Genomic DNA, 17,164 nt, shown 5'->3' with positions numbered 1-17,164 from the left:
AGCTTGTGCGCAAACACGGCAACATGACAGCCAGGCGAACAGCAGGAGCAATTGAGAGGAAAGTACATTGTTACAGATGAACCAAAACGGCTCTTTTGATCCTCAATCACAAAACTATTGTAGGTTTAAAGAACGGTGAGTACACGTTTATGTGATAGATTTGTTAACACATACTTTTTTTTTCTTATGAGACAGCTGCCTTTTCAAAATGTTTTTTTTTTAACAAAAAATGTAACAAAGTATAATTCAAGTTTCTTATCCATTTTTTATAAGTTTATTTTTCTCACCGTCAATGTTTTCTTGCTGTACACTGGTTTTAAATGATAAAATAATAGATCAAAATTAAGACAAAATATATTTGAATGATTTTTGGTTGTCAAAGTTAGTGGAACTAAAAGTTAGTGTAAATGTTTCTTTTTGTCAGTTCACCTAAAAATGTAGCGTAGTATATTTTGAGCGTCACGTTGCAATTGGACTTAATGGATTGTATTGGTCCCTTATTGCATCCACTAGACATTAGATGCCAACACATTGCCATTATATTTCCCAGTAAAAACCCAGTAGAATTTCTGTGATTGTTTCTATTGTGTTTTTATGCAGGGATATGTCTGAATCAACTTGACTATATTGTTACATAAAAGAAAGTAATTTTTAAGGGTCAGAATATGTAGAAATAGCTTCTTACTGTAACAACTATGCATGTTCACTTTTTAGGACAGATAGGACACTTGTGTGAACTTGAAGGGAACTGTCTTCAGCAGAAGTCACTTGGATTGATACTTTGTTGAATGCAGTACATTTCATAGATATGTACTGTGTGGCGTAAGTGTCCAAATACTTATTGGAGCCTCTGTAATAATGGACAGGAGCTTTCAATACAGATATAATTCTTTTTACAGGTTTATTGGTGAGGTTGTGTTACATGCAGAAGCGACAATGCCAGGAGCTGAATTTACTGCCATGGACAACTCGTGTCAGGCCTTGTGCCACACTTTAGTCATGCAAAATGGCCTTCAGCCTGAAAACACGGACATCTCACAGTCTGTCCTATACACATCCATCATGGGACTAACTACTGGTGACAGATGAGGTGAGACTGAGATGATCCGTCTGGCGCATTATGACATGACTCCTTACTGACATGTGTTAGTATGTTTTGATACATATACTGAGACATGCAGCTCTTATATTCTGGAAATAAATGGCTCAGCCTGTCTTCAAACCAATTAAAACATAATTAAAAAAATATCATATATTAAAAAAAAAGAGTAACATGCATGTGTTTTGACACATGTACTGTATGTGTTCCCCACCCCTTCTCCAGTGAGTTAAGTATGTCTGGTGTTAACCTCAGTGTCATACATGTTAATTTCATCCCTCCCAGCTGTTAATAGATTGCAGCTCTATAAATTCAATCGTTTCATGCAGGGACAGTAAATGGCAAACCTTTTACTGATTGTGATGTAATTAAGCAAGTCATACTAACAATAATTTGCTGTAACATTTTTCACTTTACAGAAAGAGCTCCAACTGGGCAGTGGACAAGTTGGACTGCGTAACGTTGGAAATACTGTAAATAAGTTTTGGTGCTTATGTTTATGATGGAAAATTATTTTCACCATTTCTCTCTGAACTATATCTCTCTAATATGCATATTTTGATTCCTTTGCAGTGTTTCCTCAATGCCATAGTGCAGTGTCTCTCTCACACTCGTAGTCTTAGGGACTACTGTCTGTTGAAAGTCTGTCTACCTTCAGGATAAGCACTCCAACCAAGAGCCTGTTCTTATGAATGGTGGGTGCTGGGAACACTTCAGCTGTATTTGTAGCATTATTTATTAGGCGTGTAATGGAATGGTAGATCTATGGTTTAATACATAGGTTTTTTACAGCAGGATTATGAATAAATAATACATTATTTTGACTTGAGGCTGTGTCATATTGTGAATATGTCCACATTGTGTTGTGCCTAATAACGCATTTCAGACCAGGGGCATGTCTACGGGTGGGCTAGTGTGGGCATTGCCCACCCAGAAGGTTCGTCTGCCCACCCTATATGATCGGACAGAAGCAAAGCTTTGCAGTGTTGGTAGTTTAGTTTAATCTCTGGTGCTTGGAAAATCTGCAAAAGATGCATCTTAAGAGAATTGCAACAAAGAACATGGACAGTGAGTCTTATTTACTTTGCTGTGCAAAATCTCGAGTGCTCAAACTTTATCATGTGGCCATGGATGTGCTTTCAGTGTCGAGGTAATGTTCCCTTAGTGCCGCGAGCTGCAGTTGCGCGGCCTCGCATAAGATCTGCAATACGAGAACGGCAAAAACTGAGAGGCGATTACCTCAAATGCAAGATATTATTCTTTTGTGCCTTGATACTTTTTTGAACATCTGGATGCTTGACTTCTAGAGGACAAGTTTTTAAAAGGGCATCTTGAAAGAAAATATACACAAACATCTCTTTTAAACAAAACCTGGTTTCATTTGGCAGTAATAGAGCTGTTCAGCCGTGACGTCGTTTTGTAGGCGAACCTGGAAGTCCAATTCGCCATGTGTTAAACATTGTTTGACGTTTTGTTCTACAACAAAAATTGCACACTTTCATACCTCAAATGTGCATTTTGAAGCATTTTTTTAATGTAATTCAATACGACTTCAAAAGTCACCTTTGAGGAATGACTGTGTGTTAGTGTTGCCACCTGTCCCGGTTTTACCGGGATTGTCCTTCATTTTAATAACCTGTCCCGGGAAATTTATCCACTCTCCCGGGACACTAAATGTCCCGGTTTTCGAAAGGCTACAAGAATATGTATATTCAACTATCTATTTTCTCTCCACTTGAAATAGCCTATGCGTTGTGCACAGAGTGGTCCGTGTCTCTTGTGTGTAGAATCCGCTATCATTGGCTCTGGGACGTGTGACGTGACGTAGGCTACGTCATCTAGCGCGTCTGTCTTCTTGGCAGCTAGCCAGTTACTACAGGTGGCAATTTGAGAAGCAGTGTGAAGAAGATTGTACGTCAACGTCGTTCGTTAGCGTTAACATGGGTGGCGAGACTGAAGACGAAGATGACAGTGTGTTCACAAAGACGGACAGGCCAGTAAAAAGAAAATGAAACGTTCGACATATTTTAATAATGACTGGTTGAAAAATTACAATTACTCCACATGGCTAAAGCCAACACCAGGCTGACCCACTTTATGCTACCTGCTCCGTATGCTCAGTTGAAATTCTGGTTAAACATGAAGGCAAAACTGCTTTGGATGACCATGCTAAAACAAAGAATTTTTTAGCAAGGCAACTGAATCCACTGAGCTGTTGAAAGTAGTTGCTTTTGTTTTTTCCATACCAGTCAGTAATGCCTATGCAGAAAGAGTGTTCAGTCATATGGAGGATGTTTGGTCCGATAAAAGAAACAGACTGTTAGTTGCAATGGTGAAGTCTGAGCTTCAGGTCAGATTGAATTTCAAATTGTCATGCACTGAATTCAAGACATTCATTGAAGAACAGAAACCACTGATAGCTGCAGCAAAGGGAAACGCCAAGTATAGATGGAAGACTAGGTAAGCTAAGGCCCATTTATGTATGATTTTGTTATTCCAATGTCTGATTGAGACATACTAAATAAAAGTGGCTATAGATGTGGCTAAGGTATGGTAAATGCAAATCTAATTTCATCCCTCTACTTATTTCTTTAGCAAAGCAAAAGCAAGCACAAGCACCAGTATCTAAGCAACCAGGTAAGCTACAAGTTAAGATAAGTGAGAATACTTGAGATGTATAGCGGATATAGCATATTTAGCAGATCGAACTTTTTGTGTCAGCATAGGTGAATTTGTATCCTCCTCTGCTCCTCTCTTGTGTGGGGTCCCACAGGGCTCAGTCCTCGGCCCTCTACTTTTCTCTTTGTATTTGCTTCCACTTGGTTCCATACTTAGAAAGTACGGCATTTCATTCCACTGTTATGCAGATGACAGTCAGATTTATGTACCCCTTAAAAAGAAAAATGATAACTCTGTTGGACAACTACTCAATTGTCTCGACGACATAAAGGCCTGGATGGCTCTGAACTTTTTATATTTTAATGATAAAAAACAGAAGTGATGGTTTTTGGAGGCACCACTGGGACCCCGCCTGTAGATCTGGGCTCCTTGGCACCCTATATTAAATCTAACATTACAAATCTAGGAGTTAAAGTGGACCCTGAGCTTAAATTTGACAGTCACATCAAAGCTGTTGTCAAATCAAGCTTCTTTCATTTGAGGCAGCTGGCCAAAATAAAGCCAATTCTGTCAAGACAACATTTTGAAACTGCAATCCACGCCTTTGTAACTACACGGCTGGACTATTGTAATTCCCTATATGTGGGGGTTAGTGGGTCCTCCATCACCCGTCTCCAGATGGTACAAAATGCAGCAGCACGTCTTTTAACAGGCACACGTAAACATGAGCACATTTCCCCTATTTTAGCTTCATTACATTGGCTGCCTATTCAATTTAGGATCCATTTTAAAATTCTGTTATTTGCTTTTAAATCTTTAAATGGTCTTGCCCCGCCATACCTCTCTGAGCTTCTACACTCTTATAAACCAGTCCGCGCTCTCAGGTCAGATGATCAGCTGCTCCTGACTGTGCCTAAAACTAAGCGTAAGCTCAGAGGGGACCGTGCCTTTGCTGTGTCTGCCCCTAGACTATGGAATGATCTGCCTTTGCATGTAAAGCAGGCCTCTTCTTTATCTGTTTTTAAAACCCTTCTTAAAACCCATCTTTTCTCTGTGGTTTTTAACACCTAGTAAGAGGTCGATTTTATTTACTTGATTGTATTTGTTACTTTGTTTTTATTGTATGGTTATTAATTGTACATATGTTTATGTATATTTTTCTATATTTTTATGTACAGCACTTTGGTCAACTTTGGTTGTTGTAAAGTGCTTAACAAATAAAGTTGGTATGGTATGGTATGTTTAAAATATTCACGACTATGCACAATCTTACTGCACAACGACCAATTGTGTCTTCTGAGTCTAATGTCTAATGGACATTTTCACTTGTGAGCAAAGCGGTGGCCGGGTCATTGATTTGTCCAGGTTTTTTATCAGACATAGGTGGCAACCCTACTGTGTAATTTAGGTTGTAGAATGTAATCTAAATTGTTATACTGTATACGAAGTAATGTGTAATCACAATCATACATTAGGTCTTAAGTGAATATATTCATATACTGTGTGTTTTCTGTGTTTCTCTCTGTGTACATGAGTGAACTCACACTCCCTGCACCTGTGGAGACAGAGTGGCCTTGCACTACTCCTGCCTCCTTTTGCTTATCTAACAAATAATTGAAACATGTTGAGGATGTTAGAGCTGTCAAAATGGTGGGGTGGCTGATCACAGCTGCGGCTGTCTATGTCAATCCGTTATCAGAAATGAGAGAATTTGAAGGTTTCATTGCTCACTACCAGTCAGAGTTAGAGTCGCTATATGGTTTTGAGTCCACCTTGCAAGTGTGTTCATTAAAAACCTATTAGAAAGGCACCGCAGTCTTTGAGACTTCTATTACAGAACTTCCACCACATAGAACAAAACGTCCACATATCATCAAGTAATGTTTACCACAGACCTTATTTTACACATAAGTTCAGATACCCCCATTATAAAAACCCATAGGACAATCCTGAGGGAACCTATGGCAAATTATCTTCCGGGTTGTTAGACTACAGGCTGAACAGCTCTATTGCGCGATGTAAATTGCACTAGGATATTTATATGAATGAAGCACTATAGTGAGTCTAATTTACATAGAAAGGAGGTGTTTCTTTACACAGAAAGGAATGGCAATGACTTCATTTAAATACTCAAGATGCAGTGCAATTTCAGCACTGAATGCGCCTGCTAAAATAGATTGCTCACCCAAACAGCGCATCCTGATTACAACACTGGTTCAGATGTTACTATATTCAAAATATAGCACAGCCTCATGAGCATGAACTAACAATGAACAATTGGTTTATGTTAATTTCAGATTATATTAATACACATTTAACATTAAAAAATGTTTTACCATGAGCTAATAAAGAACAATAGTATTTTGATTTATGAAAATAACCCAGTTAATTAAATGCTGTAAAAATTATTGTTCTTTGTTAGTTCATGATACCGCACAAAAGGTGCTGTCATTTTAGCCGTTTTGGAACATCCACCAGATTAGCTGTTAAATTAGCCACATCCCCCTCTTTCCAAAACCCTGCACTAAAAAGAAAGGTGCACACACACACACACACAAACACACTAGAGACCATTGTATTGAAGCAGACGGAGGGTGATGGGTCGCTATTAGCATTCTCCTGTCTGACCATGAGCGTTTCTTGGGAGCAGCACACTGTATACTGACATATATACAAGCATATATGGGCTGCCCTGTGAATGCACATAATGACTGGCAGGCAAAAATCTTCTGATTGTCTTAACAAACGATCTGACCGTGGCCCACGAACATACGCTGATGAGCCAAAACATTATGACCACTCATGGGTGAAGTGAATAACGCTGGTCATCTCCTAACAAGGCCAAATGTCAAGGTCTGGGCAGATTAGATGGTATGCAAACCATCAGTTCTCGTAGTCAACATGTTGAATGCAGGAGAAATGGGCAGGAGTAAAGACCTCAGCGACTTTGACAAGGGCCAAATTGTTATGGCCAGATGACTGGCTCAGAACATCTCTGAAATGGCAAGGCTTGTTGGATGCTCCTGGCCAGCAGTGGTGAGTACCTAACAACAGTGGTCCGAGGAGGTACAAACCACAAACTGTTGACAGGGTGTTCGGCTCCCAAAGCTCATCTATGCGCGAGGGCAACTAAGGCTATCCCATCTAGTCCGAACTGACAGAAATAGTTATGATGATTATGGGAGCAATGTGTCACAACACAAAGTGCATCGCACCCTGTTGCTTATGGAGCTACATAGCTGCAGACCGGTCAGAGTGCCCATGACGACCCCTGTCCACAAAGTGCCATGCGAGCGTCGGAACTGTACCTTGGAGTCCCGTTTTCTTTTACAGCACATGGACGGCCATGTACATGCCGTTCACCATTTACCTGGGGAAGTGATATCACCAGGATGCACTGGTGGAAGATGGCAAGCCGGTGGAGGAAGTGTGATGCTCTGGGCAATGTTCTGCTGGGAAACCATTCAGCCATTCATGTGGGCATCAATTTAACACATGACACCAACCAGCATTGCAGACCAGGTTCACCCCTCATGGCAACGGTATTGCCTGATGGCAGTGGCCTTTTTCAGCAGGATAATATGCCCTGCCACACTGCACACATTGTTTGGGAATGGTTTAAGGAACATTATGAAGAGTTCATGATGTTCCCCTAGCCTCCACATTTCCCAGATCTCAATCCAATTGAGCATCTGTGGGATTTGCTGGACCAGCAAGTTCAATCCACGGTGGCTCCACCTCACAATTTACAGGACGTTGCAACACATTCTCACATTCTCACACCCCAACTCGTCACATACGGACGCTAGGGCAGGACCCCTTGGCGTCGCTTATTGACGCGCCGGGTGTACCTTTGGCGTCATTTTACGACGCGTCCGGTTTTGAAACATAAAAAACCAGTTGGAGGGCCATTGTAGCCTATTCCTTTTTATTTTTATTGATTGCGGTCTCGACTCTCGACCCATTCGCGGCGTGAGCTTACCCGAGACGTGAAATTGCAACGCTACACGCTCCGGTTCAGAAATATGTAGAACGGCGTCATTTTACGACGTGTCCGGGGTTTTAAACATCAAAAAACAGTTGGAGGGCCATTGTAGCCTATTCCTTTTGATTGTTATTTATTGCGGTCTCGACTCTCCACCCATTCGCGGCGTGAGCTTACCCGAGACGTGACATTTCAACGCTACACGCTCCGGTTCGGAGATACATAGAAGTCTATCGGACTACCCTGCGCGTCGAAAAATGACGCCAAAGGTATACCCGGCGCGTCAAACTGCCCGAAGCGTCCGTATGTGACGAGTCGGGGTGAGAATGTGTTGGACTTGAAGGATCTGCTGCTAATATCTTGGTACCAGATATCACAGAAAACTTTCAGGGGTCTTGTAGAGTCCATGCCATGGCGGGTCGGCGCTGTTTTGGCGGCACGTGGAGGACCACCAGCATATTAGATCATAATGTATTGGCTCATCAGTGTATTTTCCCTACTGTTTACCCACCTTAGGGCTGTTACAGCGACAGGTGTGATATTTCATGGCACCTATTTCAGTTCGGTCAGGTAATAGAGGTGTTTCCTGCATGGTATTTAAAAAAAAAAAAAATCACTTAGAGCACCTTTAACTAATGTTGAACAATACAACCATGTACCACTAAATTAAATGTTTCACATAAAATTTCCCAAATCAGTACTATTAAATATAATAGTTTTTTGTTTATTTACCTTTTTTTTTTTTTTTAGAGTTCTCCAATGTTTTGGCTGGCCTGTGGGATTGTGATGGTGGGGAAACCACAGTTAACCCTGGGAAGTTTTATCACATATTTAAAGAAGCAGTGCCTTACTTCAGTGGGTATAGGTGTGTGCAAAACGAATATGTTGTTATATGTTAATTCATATGTTATTAATTTGTACACTTGCAACTTTAATACTGGTCTGTGATGAGCTCAATGTATTATATATGTTTGTGTATTAATGGTGCAGTCAGTAATTTCTTCCTCACTAAAATGTTTTTCTCCTAAATAAATGATAATTAAATTTGAAACGTATAAAATCATGACCACTTATTGCCAACATTAGTTGAAGACTCCTGTCATATCAGTAACATTAGAATCACATGACCAGCCAAATACTACTTGCTTTATCTCAGTAACAGCCCAATTTTTTGACACTTTCACTCATTGATTAAAGTAATTATGGCTGACTGTGTATAGTGAATTTACAATGGCTTCAGTCGCTAAAAACTGTTGTATTTGCTTGATGCTGCATCAACACCCCTAGGTGTTAGTGTTAGTCCAAGACAACAAACAAAAACTACTGAGTGCACCTTTGACTTTTGTCAGTATTATTTGCAATTGCTATGTACATATATAGCATGTTATAATCAAATAATCTCCCAATTTTCCAACACACACACACACAGTCAGCAAGACGCTCAGGAGTTCTTACGTTTCCTTCTGGACAGGCTGCACACAGAAATAAACCGTCAGACTTCTAAACATCCTGCAGTTATTGAAATGAAGGAACCAACATGCACTCGATTCAGGTACTGAGTAGACAAAGTGGTAGAAAAGAGCAAACTCAGTTGGAGTCATTCAGATCCTCTTAATCCCTTCTTTGATGACTCCTGCAGGATTTCAGAGGAGGCATTTGCCATGTGGCAAAGACATCTTGACAGGGATGACAGTAAGATTGTTGGTAAGCATGAATGGATGGCTGCTGTTTCATCTTATATACTGATCTGTGTTTAAACCATCTTTTTCCCCACATCTCTGAGGTATACCTGTATAATGGTACACAGAATCTGTGACTGCAGAATTCTATAGAATTTAAACGGCTGTTGTTCACTGAATTCTATAAACCTTCCCCATCCCATGTGTGTTTATTGTTCCTTATAATAACTGCATTTGAAAGGAATGGTTATGAATAATATTGATTCAATAAAAAGTAAAAGAATTTAAGTTTGGATTTGATAATGTGTTCAGCTACTGTTATGAGTTTACCCTGAGCTCTGTTTAAAATATTATATAATATATATACAGTATTTTCCCCACAGTCAGCACAGACATTTTAAAAAGTGTGCAGATTCTGTGTGGACCTGATTTTAAATTGACAAAACAATATTCTGACTAAATTATATCTCACAGTTTGTTTTTGTTTTTCTTTTGGAATACACTCTCCAGGTCATGCTTATGTTGTAAATGGTTGTTTAAGAGCATTTTAGTTTATTTAGTTAAAGGAATATTCTGGGTTCAATACAAGTTAAGCTCAATCGACAGCATTTGTGGCATAATGATGATTACCACAAAAAAGTATTTTGACTCATCCCATCTTTTCTTTAAAAAAAAAGCAAAATAGAAGTTACAATGAGGGAATTACAATGGAAGTGAATGGGGTCAAATTGTGTGAGGGTTTAAAGACAGAAATTTGAAGCTTATAATTTTATAAAAGCCATTGCCTGATCTGCATAATTTCTTTTGTAAATCGGGTGCTAAACAAGCGAAGAGAGATGCTTTTACCATACTCGATTCATTCTTAGTTAATCTGCCACTGAATGACAATCTTAATCTTTTCTAAAGAATTTGAAGTAAACATGAGAATCCATTAAACGGTCTCTAAATGCACACATATTTGGACTACAACTTCTAATGGACATTGTTCGCTAAAGCATCGCAATGACTACAAGAATAGAGCTTTTGTGTCTTTATTACATGTTTGTGTCGGTAACTCTTGTTTTGAATTTGCATGTCAGATGTGTCCTCCTGATGTAATTTAAGGAATTACTCTCACTGTAACATTTCTATAATAATAAAGTGGTGAAATGTCAAAGCTGGAGATTATGCCTTTCTAATGATGTAGCTATATTTCATTGTGATTAAATAAGAATTGTATGTAGAATAACATGCAGAGAATGTAGACAATACCCATCGTGACTCATACGGCCGTTGGCAATCTTTTTGTGAGAAGGGATAATTCAGTAAAATATTACAGATGTAATATCAGTCAGCACTGTCATGCTGCTTCTCCTCCTCTTTCTATTTTCCTCTTCTGACTCACAGATTAGTACATCCTCTTCGTGATGCCTGCATGACCTTTTAAGTTTTTAAATCGTAATTTTTCCTGTCATTTTAGGGTTTGTTGACATTATATTGTCATGGCAATAAAGATTTAAAATTGGCTATAAATTACACATATTTAGTACATGATTATATCTCTCTAAAATCATGTTACCCTGCATAGTGTTTATGTCTTGCGACTATACTTTTGAAACAGTGTGTATTTTAACATTCAAAATTCACCCTACATTCACTTCCATTGTAAGTGCCTCACTGTAACCCAGATTTTTGCTTTTTTTTTTTCAAGAAAAGTAGGGGCAAGTCAAACTTGCACTTGTCAAAAGTGAATAGACAGAACTGGTTTGCAAGGTTGTTTGTGTTTTTGCAAGGCAGACATCACATCCGATGCCTGGTCCTTGCAGGACTTGATGTGTTGTCTTTTGTTGCATATTTGAACTTGTTACCAATAAAAATTTGTGTTCAAATATCTTTCTCACCTATGCCACAGATTTGTTCTCTGGTCAGCTGCAGCTGCAGCTCCTTGCACTGTTCTGTCTGCTCCCATTACTCCAACACCTTTGATGTGTTTTGTGACCTGTCACTCCCCATCCCAAAGGTAACACTCTCCATTCCTTATACAGCTGCTTTGGAACAATATGTATTTAATTGTGTGTGTGAAGAATGTATCATAGATTTTTTATGTTGCAGAAGAGTAATTATGGCCGAATTGTCACACTTAGAGAGTGTCTAGACCTCTTCTCACAAGAAGAAAACCTTGACAAAGAAAAGACACCAGTAAGTGAAGAGCATGCCCCATGTTTGGTTTTATATAAAATGGGCATTTATATAGATACCTGAAGAATTTTTTTGTATCCTAGATGTGTGAGCGGTGTAATCGTCATACCAAGAGCACAAAAAGACTAACCATCCAACGGTTCCCAAGAATCCTTGTACTACGTATCCTTTTTAGATTATACAGTGCTGATGGCAGAGTTGATCACATTGGTAATTATTTGTGGTGTGGAAGTAGTGAGTATAATGGTTAGGATTCAAACTGGTAATATAAGGGCTTAAAAGGAGCAAGACACTTGATATAGAGCGACTGTCCCAAATGAGTGTTTTCAGTTAAGAACCATGTACTTGCATTGCAAAAGTTTCATGCTTATTAACAAAGACTCAGACTTAAATCGATTTACTATGTCAAGGTACTCCATCTGTAAAAGCACAGTGTCTGTTTCCTTCCCCTTGACTGGGCTGGATATGGGGCCATTTGGACCTGTTGACTGTGGTGAGCTATTTTACTTTTATGTGACTCAAAATAAGTTGCATGACAACAGCTGAATAAATGGTGACATTTGTCTATTGTGCTAACTTTATACATCCAGTTTCATTATTGTTATATTTTAGAAGTTGTGATATGGTTGAATGCCTCTTTTCAGGTCCTGTGCTGTATGATCTGTATGCAGTGTGCAATCATTCAGGCACAGTAAATATGGGTCACTACATGGCTGCATGTCGAGTGGAGGAGGGCTGGTGCAATTACAATGACTCATGGTGGGTGAAGTTTTAATCTAACCTCATCTAGGCATTAAAAGGATGATCTGTGCCATTGTATTACAGTTAAAGGGGCAATTCACAGAGTAACATTAAAATAGTCAGGGTGCTCTAGAGTTTTTTAGTCTAACAATAATGTCAATTTGCACCTTTTAGGCATCATATGTAGCAAGGCATTTTTTAAATGAAATATATCTGTGCTTAAAGAAGTATTCCAGATTCAATACAAGTTAAGCTCAATCGACAGCATTTGTGGCATAATGTTGATTACCACACAAATACTTTTGACTCGAGGTCAAAAGGTCAAAAAATCGAGGTTACAGTGAGGCAATTACAATGGAAGTGAATGGGGCAAATTTTGTGAGGGTTTAAAGGCAGAAATGTGAAGCTTATAATTTTATAAATGCACTTACATTAATTATTTTTACAGTTATAAGCTGTAAAGTTATTTATATCGTAATTTTTACAGTCGTTTTAAGGTTTGTTGACATTACATTGGATGTAATAATTAGACATTCACAGAAACGTTTAGTTAGCTATTTTATCACACTAAAATCATGTTAACATGCATATTGTTTGCATCTTGTTGTTATACTTTTGAAACAGTGAGTTTTTGAATGTTTACAGATTGACACCATTGACTTCAATTGTAAGTGCCTGTGACCCAGACTTTTGCTTTTTTAAAGAAAAGGAGGGGCTAGTCAAAATAAAAAGAAATTAAGCAGCTTGCTAGATAAGTTTAAACTTAGTTTAAGCGAACTCTGAATTTGCGATACCAGTAAAGTGGATAGGCTTTCATGGGGGTTCCTCGCCATAGTAACATGGGCAAATCGGCTAACCTGCTCCAGGGCTGTTATGTTCCCGATCAGAGATCTCATACAGATACTGGACCAATAATTTGATCAAACTGACATTCACTCCCCCAGTATCTCTCACTCCAATTTAAAGTGCACTTCAATGAGACAATTTTATACATTTACAAAATAAGCAATTTATAGAGTTCCTCTTGAAGAACGGGTATATAGACACCTCAGTGCAAAAGGGGGGAGTCCCAGGAGTACCTGGATGCTTAGAGCACACAGGAGTGGTGAGCCAGTTGATCCGGGAGGCAAAGGAGAACAGAGGAGACCTTGCCGTACTCTGGCTGGATCTTACCAATGCCTACGGGTCTATTCCCCACAAGCTGGTCAAAGAAGCACTGACAAGACATCATGTGCCAGAGACGATCCGCAACCTTATTCTGGACTACTACAACAGTTTCAGATTGAGAGTTTCATCAGGAACGGTAACATCTGCCTGGCAACAGCTAGAGAAGGGTATTATCACCGGCTGTACAATCTTCGTACCACTCTTCGCTCTAGCCATGAACATGATCGTCAGATCAGCAGAGGTGGAATGTAGAGGTCCCATGTCTAGATCTGGTACTCGGCAGCCACCCATAAGAGCCTTCATGGATGACCTTACTGTGACAGCAGCTTCAGTTCCCGGGTGTAGATGGCTTCTTCAGGGGCTCCAACACCTCATCCTATGGGCAAGGATGAGTTTTAAGCCAGCCAAGTCCAGGTCCCTGGTTTTAAAGAAAGGCAAAGTGGCCGATAGGTTCCGCTTTAACTTGGAGGGGACACAAATTCCTTCAGTAACAGAAAGAACAGTCAAGAGCTTGGGGAAGATCTTTGACAGCGCCCTGAAGGACACAACCGCGCTCGAACAAACCAGAAGCGACATGACGAACTGGCTCACGGCAGTCGACAAGTCGGGGCTTCCAGGAAAGTACAAAACCTGGATGTACCAACATGGAATCCTACCAAGGCTTCTCTGGCCCCTTCTTATATACGAGGTACCCATGACAACGGTAGAAGCACTGGAGAGAACCATCAGTCAGTTCCTCAGGAGGTGGTTAGGACTCCCACGGTCCCTGAGTAACATCGCCCTCTATGGCCATTCCACCAAGTTGCAACTTCCCATCAGCAGCTTGTCCGAGGAATTCAAGGTCACACGTGCCCGGGAGGTCATCATGTACCGAGATTCCTCCGATGCCAAAGTCTCCTCAGCTGGAATCTGTGTTAAGACGGGAAGGAAGTGGAAGGCACAGGAAGCGGTGGACAGAGCGGAGGCTCGGCTGAGTTATGGTGTCTTGGTTGGCAACGTGGCAGTAGGACGTGCAGGCCTGGGCAGTTTCCCTAAGCCACGCTATGACAAATCAAGAGGGAGGGAGAAGCGTCAGTTGGTGCTGGACGAGGTGCGGGCAGAGGTGGAGGAGGACCGCATGACCAAGATGGTCGGTATGAAACAGCAAGGCGCCTGGACTAGGTGGGAGAACGCCGAGCAGCGCAAGATCACCTGGGCAGAGCTGTGGAGCTCTGAACCACAGCGCATCAAGTTCCAGATCCGTTCGGTGTACGATCTTCTACCTAGCCCATCCAACCTTCACCGCTGGGGCCTGGTAGACTTACCAACATGCCAACTGTGCCAAAGGAGTGGCACACTGGAGCACATCCTCAGCTGCTGTCCAAAGGCTTTGGGGGATGGGCGGTATCGCTGGCGACATGACCAGGTCCTCAGGGCTCTTGCGGATATTATCACCACAGCAATTCAGAGCAGTAAAAGTCAGCAGCCCTCCAAGCAAACCATATCCTTTGTCAGAGCTGGAGAGAAGGCACATCAGCAGCCACGCTCCCCAGGTGGGCTCCTGGCCAATGCAAGAGACTGGCACCTTCAAGTGGACCTTGGAAGGCAGCTCAAGTTCCCGAATCACATCACGGCCACTTCACTCCGCCCAGACGTGGTGATTACATCAGAGTCGACCAGGCAGGTGGTCATAGTGGAGCTTACTATCCCCTGGGAAGACAGATTGGAGGAGGCAAATGAGCGCAAGAGAGCCAAATATGCAGAGCTGGTGGAGGAGTGCAGGAGCGGTGGCTGGAAAACACGCAATGAGCCAGTGGAGGTCGGTTGCCGGGGCTTTGCAGGACAGTCGTTACCCCGAACACTCAAACTCCTTGGAGTTAAAGGACAACTGTGCAGGCGAGCCATAAAGAACATCTCTGAGGCTGCCGAAAAAGCCTCACGATGGTTGTGGATCAGGAGGGGGGAACCGTGGAGTAGCACGCCACTTGGACACAGGCCGGGGACTGATCACCCCCGGCTGGGTCGCCCGGGCGAGGGTGTCTGTTGATTAAAGACCCGAAACACCTTTTGACCCTGGGTTCATCACTGATGACGTGTCCAAGTAGCACCAGAAGGTGTATGTTAGAACTTAGAACTAATAACTATTTATTGCAAGAAATATATTTTTGGCAGTCTTGAATTTGTTTAAAGACATTTGAATTTTTTCCGAATAATTTTCCCACACTGGCCTTAAAATATGTTTGAATAAATAAATCTAAAATAATTATAAAATGTCAAGTAAGATATTAATACAATCTCAATAATCACTCCACAATATACTGCAGATATATCAGAAAATTGTGAATGCCACCCAAACCCCTTCTTATTAGGATTTGCTGGCAGAGATGCCTTTGGACAATTGAACATACAGAATTTCACTTGAACTGCAATAAAAGCACACTAGCACACCAAACAATTCTTTATTGTGTCTTTTGCTGTTAGAAAGAAAGAACAAACAAGTCTTTATTAGTGCAGACCATTTACTAATTTTCCAATTGCTCACATTTGTATTATTCAATAGTGTATTTATGTCTAAAAGTATTAAATGATTTATGTCATTTAAATGAATACTAAAGATTTTAATTTAATTTTTTTACATTTCAAATCAAGATATTAAACTTTTAAAATAACAAGCCTGAATGTTCTTGTTGTGCACCTATATAAAGTTACTTTTACATCGATATATTATCTATTTGAATATGTTCATCACATTCAAATGTTTTCATACTCTAGCAGCAGCAGCAGCAGCAGCAATGTTTCTTGCTGTGCAAATGCCTTTAAATACTTTGTCATTTGCAAGTGATCATCTATGCTGTGTGAATGTATTATAATCATTCATGATTTCATAGTGATTATTCATGTGAACGTGCTAGTGAACTCATCATAACCTCAGGATAAAATTCTGAATTGAAAGAGAAAGTTGGTAACGAGCGTCTTGATACCACTTAACCCTAATGAAGCCTGACTGGATTTGGTGAGTTTTGTCAAACTATAACCAATACTGGAATCCAGAATTTGTTCATTTTTTGTGTGATACGTGGCACTGGGATAATCCTTTAATGACATTGGGGATTTTATATCATAATAAAAGTTTATCAGTTAAGTTTTATAGCAGATGTCAGTGTTTGACCAATAATTCTCTGTGTCTCTCACAGTGTGAGCACAATATCGGAGGAGAAACTTCAGTCCAATCAGGCATATGTTCTCTTCTATGAGCTGAAAAGCTGCAGTATCAGCAGGAAATGAGGACCAATGACACTCGTTTTTACAAAAGATTATTTGGCAGTCATCAGATGTTTCACTTTGATGAAATGGACTAGGTTGATGTTGAGGGTGCTAATGGTCATGTCTTGTAATTGCTCTTTAGACAATATATATATATATATATATACAGTGAGGAAAATAAGTATTTGAACACCCTGCTATTTTGCAAGTTCTCCCACTTGGAAATCATGGAGGGGTCTGAAATTGTCATCGTAGGTGCATGTCCACTGTGAGAGACATAATCTAAAAAAAAATCCAGAAATCACAATGTATGATTTTTTAACTATTTATTTGTATGATACAGCTGCAAATAAGTATTTGAACACCTGAGAAAATCAATGTTAATATTTGGTACAGTAGCCTTTGTTTGCAATTACAGAGGTCAAACGTTTCCTGTAGTTTTTCACCAGGTTT

General features: G+C 40.3%; 1 protein-coding gene across 1 annotated transcript; it reads left to right on the top strand.

The window, feature by feature from the left end:
• The first annotated feature begins 23 nt into the window (after window positions 1-23).
• On the top strand, window positions 24-16,881 carry usp21 (ubiquitin specific peptidase 21). The gene is given in 16 exon segments (XM_052091776.1): window positions 24-135; window positions 900-1,071; window positions 1,073-1,090; window positions 1,519-1,572; window positions 1,673-1,744; window positions 1,746-1,794; window positions 8,454-8,568; window positions 9,133-9,255; window positions 9,343-9,407; window positions 11,274-11,299; window positions 11,301-11,381; window positions 11,474-11,560; window positions 11,644-11,722; window positions 11,946-12,053; window positions 12,205-12,319; window positions 16,642-16,881. Coding segments are annotated over 16 exon segments (1,314 nt in total). The 5' UTR covers window positions 24-76; the 3' UTR covers window positions 16,733-16,881.
• The last annotated feature ends 283 nt before the right edge of the window (window positions 16,882-17,164 follow it).

The sequence above is a fragment of the Xyrauchen texanus genome, chromosome 25 (assembly GCF_025860055.1).
Source record: "Xyrauchen texanus isolate HMW12.3.18 chromosome 25, RBS_HiC_50CHRs, whole genome shotgun sequence".
NCBI lineage: Eukaryota > Metazoa > Chordata > Actinopteri > Cypriniformes > Catostomidae > Xyrauchen > Xyrauchen texanus.
The sequence above is the reverse complement of the archived record's forward strand: the minus strand, read 5'-3'. Positions and strand labels throughout refer to the sequence as shown.